This window comes from Mustela lutreola, chromosome 4 (assembly GCF_030435805.1).
Source record: "Mustela lutreola isolate mMusLut2 chromosome 4, mMusLut2.pri, whole genome shotgun sequence".
In the NCBI taxonomy this organism is placed as follows: domain Eukaryota; kingdom Metazoa; phylum Chordata; class Mammalia; order Carnivora; family Mustelidae; genus Mustela; species Mustela lutreola.
Genome location: NC_081293.1, coordinates 52,761,400 through 52,772,569, shown reverse-complemented (window position 1 = coordinate 52,772,569; position 11,170 = coordinate 52,761,400). Strand labels below are relative to the sequence as shown.

The 11,170-nt window shown below is 50.8% G+C and overlaps 1 protein-coding gene across 1 annotated transcript; it reads left to right on the top strand.

The window, feature by feature from the left end:
* Nucleotides 1–4,644: 4,644 nt before the first annotated feature.
* PLAU (plasminogen activator, urokinase) lies at nt 4,645–10,548 on the top strand. Its single transcript, XM_059169847.1, has 11 exons — nt 4,645–4,800; nt 5,124–5,211; nt 5,710–5,743; nt 5,894–6,001; nt 6,314–6,488; nt 6,665–6,756; nt 6,930–7,146; nt 7,366–7,514; nt 8,087–8,227; nt 8,582–8,730; nt 9,417–10,548. Exons 2-11 carry the CDS (start codon nt 5,155–5,157, stop codon nt 9,591–9,593), a joined length of 1,299 nt encoding a protein of 432 aa, XP_059025830.1. The 5' UTR covers nt 4,645–4,800; nt 5,124–5,154; the 3' UTR covers nt 9,594–10,548.
* Nucleotides 10,549–11,170: the final 622 nt, after the last annotated feature.

Below are 11,170 nucleotides of genomic sequence, written 5' to 3'. Positions count from 1 at the left end.
AGGGACCAACTCAGCCTCTCTGTTCAGGGCATTACTGACAACAGAGTATAACCTCAGGGTGCAGCCCCCGGGCCTCTCTGTTTTCCATGAGTAAGGAAGCAAGTATGTGGCTTCCTCTGCCCTGCTCTTTCCACTCTTTCCACAGGCTGATGGGGGTTAGCAGTTCCAGCACCTCCCCCATCGTGTTTCAGTGCCTGCTGTGACAGCAGCATCTTTTCCATGAGCACTAAGCCAAACGCAGGGAGGAACAGAAGACACACGGAAGCTATGTGGCCAGCATTCAGGGCCTCTTTCCCAGAACTGCAGAGGAATCTGTCTGCCCTGGGTATAGAGGGGAAAAGAGTAGAGCTTCAAGCCACAGACAGCGGATAATGGTGGGAGGGAATGGGAATCAGGACGATGGGGTGTGATCAGCACATGCAGCTGGCCAGCTGCTGGGAATTGACTAAGGACACGGCATCCCGACTTGACTGGAATTCTGGGAGTCACTCCAGAGAATTGCTGGTCTTCTCGACCAGTATAGCCATAGTCAAGAAGGCAAGGCAGACCCTCAGGGTAGGAATTGTAGTTTACAAAGTTCATCCTGCTTTTTGCTTTTTCTCTGAGAGAAAGAGAGAGCATATGTACATGCATGTGCAAGCAGAGGGAGGGGTAGGGGGGCTTGTAGAGAGAGTCTCAAGCAAGCTCCATGTCCAGCGTAGACCCAGGCTTGATCTCAGGCCCCTGAGATCATGACCTGAACTGAAATCAGGAGTCAGATTTCACTCAAGTGATGGAACCATTCAGGCACTCCAGAAGTTCATCCTTTTATGTCTGGTATCTTAGAACTGTGTCTGGCACATAGTAGGCCCATGATAAATACTGAGTATTTATAAATATTTATAAATAAAGGAATGAACGGATGCTTTCCCACACAAGCATGATCCCATTCAATCTGCAGTGTGAGGCACAGGCAGAGTGGGTGTTGCCTTGTTTTGCAGAAAGGGAACTGAAAGGAAGAGAGTTAAGTGTCTTGCTTAAGGTTATTGAACTTGGATGTGGTAGACCTGGGACTAGACACTGTACTCTTGGTATAGTACCATGTTGAACACTCTTGGTGTAGCAACCCAGGAATATATCCTGTGACTTGATGTGAACTTCCCTTAGGTCCCACTGGTCAGAAAATATCCTTTTCAGGGGCCCAGTTTCCTGAACATAGTCTCAGGGTCAAGTCTGGACATCCTGGTTCTCTTTGCACAGCTGGCATCTGCCTGCTCTTTTATGAGAAGCTTCAGGAAAGGGGGCCCCTTTATTAGTCTCTGTTGCCACATCCGACTTGGCCCCCTGAAACACAGAGGCAGAGTGGTGGTTTGACTCTGTGAGTCAGGAACGGAATGAAGTTCTGAAATTATGTTCCTTATTCTCTTAGAGAGCCTAGATCACCAGGTTAGTTCCTGGAACTCAGGCAAGCAATTAAATCATACTATACCAAGGGTTTCTCAGGAACTAGGGCCCCACAGCCTGAGGAGTATTCTGGAAGGCAGTCTCCAAAAGCAGCAAGAGGGTTTCCTGAGCTGGAATATTGTATATATCACCTGGCCCTCATCTTCACAGCATTCTGTCTTGTACACCTCTTGTACATCTCTGTATGGAGCATGGCAACAAGGATCAGAAAACCTGGGTCTTAGTGCTGGCTTTGCTGACTCATCTAGTCTGTATCTTTTCTCTACCTCATTCTCCTCATTTCAAAATGGGAATAATGGTTTCCAGCTATGCCACAAAGAGGAATAGATTGTATCAAAGTGCTTTCCAGCACAAGACAGGAATAATACCAGTACTATTTTTTTTATGGCAAGAGGAAAAGAGAGTAGGGAAACTAACAGGATGCTTCAAAGCTCTCTGTTCCCACTTGTTTTTTGATCCATCCCTCATGAAGCACCTACGTGAGCAAGGCCTGTGCCCAGTACTGAGGAAGAGACAAAGATATTTAAGATGTGGTCCCTGTCCTCAAAGAATGGGAAAGACCAGCACAGCTGTGCAAGAAAAGACAGGCACGAAGATTTCAGGAAGCACCAAAGATGGCAGAGTGGAAAGAAAGTTAAGAGCCGGAGATTTCTGGATGGTTCCACCAGGTGAAGGACTGTAGTAGGAAGGAAGGGGAAGAAGAGTGTCAGCTGCATAACGGTCTCCAAGCCTCTTTGTCCAGGAGGAAATGAGGTCATCCTGCTCTCAAGAATGAGCATGACAGCCTCCAGCCAAGTAATCTGGAGTCATGAGAGCTGCTGGGGGTGCTCTATGAATCATGACAGTGTGCTGGGAATTTCCTGATACTTAACCTAGTAGTTTCGGGGTAAGTCCTCAGGCTGCAACATCTCTGTTTACATTTTGATCACGTTTATTTGCAATTAATGTGTTCTAAATCCAAACAAAACATGCTTCAGGCTTTTAGAGGAAGTAGGTCCACTCTGCGATCTATAGCACCTCTGACTCAGTCCTTTCCCTGAGGTGCTGGCAGCTCAGCTGGGCACAGAAGAACTCTCTACAGAGGGTAATGGGTCACTTTCCTCACGAAAGCTCGATGGTTAACTTGCACTTTACCTGGAGCAGAGGCTGGCATCCTGATACCTCTCACAGGAGCAGAGCAGAGAAGCATTCCTCTTCCCTACTCTGATGGCTTTCTCCCCGTCATCCTCTTGGCCCTCTCAAGTGGATCCAGACCCAAGGTCCAAGCAACAAAAAATGCTGTAGGCCTAGGCCGAAAAAGGGACCAAGCCTTGGGCCTGGCTTTAGGGCCCTGGTGAGTTACAGGGACTCAGCCCCTTTCCTCCCATTAGGGGGGACAGTCTTTCTGCTTAGAAAGAAGCGACTCCCCCCAAGCCCTGATTCCCAACACTAGGGGAAAGGGTTGGGGTTGACTGAGCTTCCAAGTCCCTGCTGGGCTCCTTCAACTGTGTCTGAGGAATACGTGCTTGTGCGTGTCTATACAGTTCTGTGAGCTTGCCCTCAGGCAGGAAGAGCGGGTGGAGTCCTTTACACATGGTCTGTCTTCCTGGAGGCCAATCTTGCTGGATAAACAATTATTTTATCTTATTAGAAGCAAGGCTTGGGGCGCCTGGGTGGCTCAGTGGGTTAAAACCTCTGCTTTCGGCTCAGGTCTTGGTCTCAGGGTCCTGGAATCGAGCCCTACATCGGGCTCTCTGCTCAGCAGGGAGCCTGCTTCCTCCTCTCTCTCTCTCTGCCTGCCTCTCTGCCTACTTGTGATCTCTGTCTGTCAAATAAATAAAATCTTTAAAAAAAAAAAAAAAAGAAGCAAGGCTTTAGGATGAAGTCTAGAATACATATGCATTTTTTAAAGATCTATAATGAGACTTTTGGAATGGGGGATACAAAGGTAAGCTTTCAAAAAATTTAAATAACACGAAAGGGCATACAGTGAAAAATAAATCTCATTCTTGTCCTCCAGTTCCCCAGTTCCTCTCCTCAGATGCGAAAACAGAACTTCCTACCCCTCCACAGCTTACTGCCTATGTTAACAAGGCTTTCCTATTATTTTTTCTTTATTAACTACCTATACTCTGGGCCAGGCAAATAAAGGGATTGCTTGTTATAGGAGCTTTTTGGAAGATCCATCAACATTTCAGTAAAAAGCATCAATAGTTTGTGCCCTTAGACTTGTTCTCACAATCCTATAATATTATACCATGATCCATAGCCAATCCTTATCAAGCTGTCACTTTCAAACACCACCCTTAAACCAAACTGGCAAATTCTCAGTAAAATCCCATCTTGCCTAAACGCTGCCCCTGCCAGCCACTACCAAAGGTCCTTACCTCCGTGAGGTTTGTCTTATCCACTGGTTATGTTGGTGAATTTTGGGGAGCTACTATTGGAAGACCCTGTCAGCAGGAGTTAGCCAGCGTGTGTCATGTGTACTTTCTTTCTTTTCAAGGACTTTTTTTTTTTTTTTAAATTTATTTATTTGAGAGAGAGAAAGTGAGACAGAGCATGAGCAAGGAGAAGGTCAGAGAGAGAAGCAGGCTCCCCGTGGAGCTGAGAGCCCGATGTGGGACTCGATCCCCGGACTCCAAGATCATGACCTGAGCCGAAGGCAGTGGTCCAACCAACTGAGCCACCCAGGCGTCCCATTCAAGGACTTTATTTTTAAGTAATCTTTTATACGCAACCTGGGGCTGGAACACACAATCCAGAGATGAAGAGTCCCCGGTGCTCCCCGGATTGAGCCAGCCAGGTGCCCCTGTCAAGTGCATTTTCACTTTGAGAAAGAGGCTTAGCTCTAGGAGCTGCACACTATGCCCCTATACCCAGGGTTTGGAATCACTCTCTTAGGCGGTTGGGGGCCAAAGGTGGAAAGACTGGAGAAGAGCTGATTTAGGGGATCTGGGAAGAGTCAGCAGAGCTGGAGGGGAGTCTTTCTAGCGCGTTTCGGAGGCCTCTGCCCTGGAGTGGGGCCCAAGCCAGGTGAATGGGAGGAGGGGGTGAGGAATTGAGATACCTCTAGGTCTCTCTGTTCAGACCTCGCTCGTCCCCTCCGCTGGCGACCGCGCTGCCCCTCACTCTCAGTCAAGGCTGAGGAAGCCCACGGGTCCAGGTCGCGCCAGTCCCCAGGGAAGCTGAGGGAAAGGGAAGCGTTGGGGAGATCCCGGGCTGGGGCGGGGCCAGGCTGGGGCGGGTCCTGATATAGAGCCCCGCAGCCGGCCGGCAGCACAGCGCGGCGACTGGAAGCCCCAGAGCCCCGCGGATTGTCAGAGTGTCAACGCATCCCGCCGTCCCTGCTCGGTATCCCTCCTGCCGCAGCTACCGGTGAGTGCGGGCCACCCCAATTGCGCAGAGCTGCTCCTGCGGGCGTCCCTTCCCCCAACCCCGGCTGCCTCGGCGGTCCCCAGTTGCCCCCGCTCCGCCGCTGCCGAGCCTGACTCACCGCTCGCGGTGCCTGTGCACCCTCTGTGGGTGCTCGGACCCCTGCGCCTCCAGCGGAGAGAGACGGCAGGCCTGGGGGCCCTGGCCACGGCCGGTGCGCCCCGCAGGAGACCTAGGGATTCCTGCCCTGAACCGCGCTAACCCAGCCGGCCCACCTTCTCGCTCCTCGGCTTCTGTGTAAAGCTGACTTTCTCCCTCCCTTGCAGAGCCGCTGCCTAGAGCCCCAGCCTCGCCACCATGAGAGTCCTGCTGGCGTGCCTGCTCCTCTGTGCCCTAGTGGTGAGCGACTCCGAAGTAAGTGGCTTTCCCGCTTTGACCTATAGCAGGCCGAGGGGGCTTGCAGGATCCCGAGCAGCGCGGGGGGTGGCACTCGGGTGTGTGTGGGGGGGGGGACGGGGCTGCACAGGGAGCTGGAATCCTCTGGATTCCATCAACGGCGGGACCAGACCATCTCGGGGAAAACAGGACAGGTGTGGCAGTGGGAATCCTGAGAACTTAGAGAGTTCGCACTTTCAGCGAAGGGAGGAAGAAGCCGTAGAGACGTCGTTCGCCGCCCCCCCCGACCCCGCTTTCTTGCACCCTGTATGTGAAGTGTGCTTGAGTCAATCCGTTTCTCCCTGCTAGAAACCTATGATCTTCCCTGTGAGGGCTAGTTAGATATGAACAAGGTGAAGAGAGAGGGAGCCGGAGGAAAGGGTGAGATTTGGGATTGGGGCCAGTTTGTCCTTTCCCTCGAGTCCCAGGCCGGCGGGACCTTTGCTGAACTTTTCTCCTCCCCTCCATCTCTTCCAGGGAAGCCATGAACTTCACCCAGGGTCTAGTGCATGTGAGTATCCACCCATTGCATAATATCTGACTATACAGACCTCTTGGAAAAGCCTCAGGGGGCAGCCCCTCCCTGACCCTGCTGCAGGGCTGGCTCCCCCTTGCCTCCTCCCACGCTCCTTTCTGACCACGCCACCTTTGTGATCCCCAGCAAACTGCCATTGTCTGAATGGAGGAACCTGTGTGTCCTACAAGTACTTCTCCAACATTCATCGATGCAACTGTCCAAAGAAATTCCAAGGGGAACACTGCGAGATAGGTATGGGGATCCTGACTCTAACTGGGCGGGAGGGGGCACCAGAGATTTGGGGGCAGGGAGAGATCGGTGGGGTGGGAGAGCAGGCGGGAGTCAGGAGCTGGAGGTGGAGTGGGGGACATTTTCGGCCCTGGGTGTGATACACAGTCAAACCCCGCCCCATCCTCTTTCATGCATCTCTGGCGGCACACAAATGTGAGACCCTTTCTGGCGTTTCCTTGCCGGGCCTTCATGTGAGGCCTGACAGGATCTCTAAAATGCCTGTCTGAATTTCCTCTTCTTTCTAATATCTCTCATCCTCACATTCTTCCCTAGATACAACAGAAACCTGCTTTGAGGGGAATGGTCACTCTTACCGAGGGAAGGTCGACACTGACATCATAGGCCGGCCCTGCCTGGCCTGGAACTCTGCCACTGTTCTTCTGAAAGAGTACCACGCCCTCAGACCCGATGCCCTTCATCTGGGCCTGGGCAAACACAACTACTGCAGGTGAGGGGTGGCAGCAAAGACCCTCTCACAGCCCCCCAGGATCCCTTGCTACCACCTCCTGTGTTTCCTGAGTGCTGTCCATAGCCTGAGGAAAGCAAGCTTCTGGCTGACTTTTCCCTGGAGGGGAAAGAGATGTATTCTGGGTTGGAATGACCCCCCGCCTTCTGTGTTACCAGGAACCCAAACAACCATAGAAGGCCTTGGTGCTATGTGCAGGTTGGCCTAAAGCAGCTTGTCCGGGAGTGCATGGTGCCAGAATGCTCTTCTGGTGAGTGTCACTGACCTGTTTTTGACAGTAGGGAAGATCATATGTCCTTTTATCCCATCACAGGAGGGTCGAGGAGGGACCCTGCCTGGCCTTGGAAAACTGGGAGGTTAGAAGACAAGAGAGAGACATTCTCCTACTTGCCTCCCCAAGACATCCTTCTCTTTCTTCTCCAGGAAAAAATCCCCTCACTCCAGAAAAAGCTGAGTTTCAATGTGGCCAGAAGGCTCTGAGGCCTCGCTTTAAGATTATTGGTGGAGAATTCACCACCATCGAGAACCAGCCATGGTTTGCCGCCATCTACAGGAAGCACCATGGAGGCTCTGTCACCTACCTGTGTGGTGGCAGCCTCATCAGTCCTTGCTGGGTGCTCAGCGCCACACACTGCTTCATGTACGTCCTCCATCTCTACTCCCTGACCCTCCTGTCTTACCCCAAACACATCTCCTTCTCCTTCCCAGCAAAGGATGCCACTTAAATTCTACCCTCTTAGGCCCCTCCCGTGCAGGCCATGGCCTTGGGTGCAAGTCCTGCTCTGAGGCCACCTTGAGGGGAGGGGACGAGATGAGATCTCATGAGATCTGACTATCTGACAAGTCTCCCCTCCCACAGTAATCACCCGAAGAAGGAGGACTACATTGTCTACCTGGGTCGGTCAAAGCGTAACTCCAGGACACCTGGGGAGATGATGTTTGAGGTGGAGAAGCTCATCTTGCATGAGGACTACAATGCTGACAGCCTTGCTCACCACAATGATATTGGTGAGTAGAAAGCCCTTATCTGCCATAATGATGATGGTTGGAGGAAGAGGCGTCCAAGAAGAGACCCAAATGGGAGGTTGAGGTTGTAGGGGAGCTAGAGATCCTGCTTTATACAGCAGAAGGACATATGGGAGAGGCCTACTGTTCCTCTGCAGAAACCTTGAATTTCCAAACATTTAGCCTCCTCAAGATGGCAATGGCCCGGTAAGCATGTGACATGGGTGGGGGGGCCCCTTCTTTTGTTGGATACAACCTCTGCCTGTTCCAGGATCTGGAACTTAGAGCATTGAGCTGAATTTAGCCCATCTGCCTCAGCCACCCATACATCTATATAGACCAGCCCTGGCTGGCCAAGGCTCATGTCAGCAGCTGGAACAAAACCCTTGAGGCATGGGACAGGAGAGGCTTGTTTCAGGTAATAAGCTGCCAGCAGACTTTCCAGGATGGCCTCTGACCCTAAATGATTTGGGGATAGACATCCAGTCCTTCAGCATTTGGAGGGGAGAGAGGGTGACCACCTGGCCAGGTAGAGATCTTCCCCCCTTACCTCCCCTGCATCCCTCTTCCCCCAGCCCTGCTGAAGATCCGCTCCAACACGGACCAGTGTGCACATCCATCCAGGTCCATACAAACCATCTGTCTGCCTCCAGTGCGTGGAGATGCTAATTTCGGCATGAGCTGTGAGATTGCTGGCTTTGGAAAAGAGAATGACAGTAAGTGACATTTAGGGCTGGCTCAGAGGGTCCTGGGGGAATGTTATAACCTGGAAGTGAGCTCAACTTGATCAAGACTGGACTGTGGAGATAGAGATGGGAGCACTGTGGAGGTAGTAGATAGTCCAGGGATGGAGTGGGGAGCACCATTTAGGGAGTGATGGGCCCTAAAGGTAAACAGATGGGGGTATGTGTGAGGGGGTATACATGGGGTAAAGACTCAGATCTGTGGGGGAAAGAATAAAGGCTTTCCCTCGTAGGGACACTTTTTGGTCCTTCCCTGGCAGAGAGTCCCTGTGGGAAGGCTGTACAGACGCATCTTAAAGTAAACTTCTCCTTGTTTCCTCCATCTAGCTGACTATCTCTATCCAGAGCAGCTAAAAATGACTGTTGTGAAGCTGGTTTCCCACCAGGAGTGTCAGCAGCCACACTACTATGGCTCTGAAGTTACCACCAAAATGCTGTGTGCCGCTGATCCACAGTGGGAAACAGATTCCTGCCAGGTGAGAGTTCCAGCCTCTCTTCCTGTCACCCCCAAATCTCCCCTGGGCTCCTGGGCCTATCCCTGCCAGCTTCTGAGAGCCCCTCTCCAGCCAAAGCCCCAAGAAGTCAGAATTAGGAGCTCAGGTCTTAGTTTAAACTAATTTTTATGCGTTTACCAAACGTTTGTCATAGGCCTGGCTCTGTGCTAGGCACTTCAGACTGGAGAAGGGAAGGGAATAGGACCATAAGAAAGAGGAAAACACTAGAAAATAATACAACTCAGTGCTCAGGATATGGTATGAATTGTAAATGATCAGTGTTTAGGAGCTGGAGGTTAGTACCTGTGAGGTGGTCATAAAGGGAAAGCTTTAGAGAGAAGGTGACTGGAAGAATTTGGGGAGGCAGAGGGAAGAAAGGAGACCGTTCCTGTTGAAAGATACAAAACCAAGCCTGAGCATGGTGTATTCCAGGATGGCAAGGAAAAGGGTCTGAGAGCGTAGATGGAGTTGGGGCAGATAGCAGGGCTTTGAAAGCCAAGCGGAGGATTTTAAACTTGAAATGGTAGGAAATGGGGAGCCACTAAGGACTTGGGGATTCTAAGATATTCTCCTTTTTCTCTCTGTCTCGGGCATGACTGGGTGATTGGATCAGATGACCCCCTCCTCCCTTTTCCCAGGGCTCACCTTCTATGTCTTTGGCTTAACAGGGAGACTCCGGGGGCCCCCTGGTCTGCTCTATCCAAGGCCGCCTGACTCTGACGGGGATTGTGAGCTGGGGCAGTGGTTGTGCCATGAAGTACAAGCCAGGCGTCTACACAAGGGTCTCACACTTCCTGCCTTGGATCCACATGCACTCCAGGCAACAGAATGGCCTAACCCTCTGAGGCTCCCCAGGGAGCCAAGGGAAGCGAGGGGTACCACCCACTCCCACGTTGGCTGTCATTTTTGCAGCAGAAGCATCTGCTTCGGCTCTATATAAGGGAGAACCTGAGAAAGACAGGCTCTCGAAGAGATGGTTTTTACGTGTGCTGCCCCCCCAGGGGAGTGACAATAGCTTGATCCTCAGCTACAGGCCTGGGTGCTGAGTCCCCAGAGTCCCCGGGGCCAGGATGGAGGGATGGCCCTGACCCAGGACGGTTGTTGACCAGTTGTTTATCTTTTTCTGAACTGAAGCCTCCTGGAGAGAAAAAAATGCCATTTCCTGTGCATGGGTAGAAGGAGAGCCAGAACCCCCAACAGCAGGCATTCATGAGGCCTACTGTTGGGAAACAAATAATTTCTCAATTAGGAAGCCGAAAAGAACTGAGGTCTCTTGAGGGAGATTGGCCACTGTGGAACAGTGGCTTGGGGAGTGGAGACACTAATGACTTGAGGGAAGGGCTCTGACATTCCATGAATGTATCAGGAAATATTATATATGGGTGTATATGTGTGCACACTTGTGCATGGGGCTGTCAGTGTAACAGCTGGTGTCCCTGTGTGTGACTGCAAATCTATTTCCCTAAACTGAATGGACTGATGACACATAGAAGGGTCTGTCTGGAGAGGTCCTGGGCCACTCCTAGGGCCTCTTGGGTCTGTCATGTGATCATGCCCATGAAATATCGTTCTGGGGCATGCCTGTGATCAGCAATAAATTTTCAGTTTCACTTTTCATAGATGTTCTTTCTTGGCCAGTTATCCCTTCTGACCTTTTGTCTGAGTTTATCCAATCCTCACTGGGTGAGGTGAGGCCCACTCCTATACACTGAATATTTAATAATTATATTCAGCTATTTTTATTTATATCTATTTTTGTAATTTTGAATAAAGGTCAATAAAATGTGATTTTTCTGAAAACTTTTGTTCTTTCTTGGTACTTGTATGGGAGGGAGTTGGGGAGCATAAAAAGTGGAAAATAATGATAGTGTGTACCCTAAAGTTTCTTGGGGGCTGAATCTCTGTACTTAGTGGGGCTTTGGGAATAGAGGCTAGAAGAGTTGTAGAGTAGGTTCTCCATAGCACATAAGATACATCCTGGTGTGTGGGCTACATAACAACCATGAATTCCCTCCTTAGCCTGATGCCTTTGTGCACATCTTGTACAGCTGTACACAGTGATCCTCTAGGATAAGTCCTGCCATATTCTCTCCACTCTGCCCATAACAATCCTGGGGCTGACCTCAACCAAGGAGAATATCTGCATGAGTGAAAATTGCTGATATCAAACCCAGCCCAGCTTGAGTGTGGCATTCTGTTTCTGTTCCAGAAAACAATTTCCCATCATCTGTGTGAGGAGCTGGTACTAAGTTTCCTCAGTGTGTTGACGGAGCTCATGACCAGTCACTATGATCCCTAATATTAGGGGACTCGGAATCTAAAGCTAGGTGTTATCCTAATGGAGGTGACCACACATTTTGAATCAAACATAGGTTTCTGAAGAACTAGGGTGTAGAAAGCAGGCGGCAAGTAGTGCCTGGAT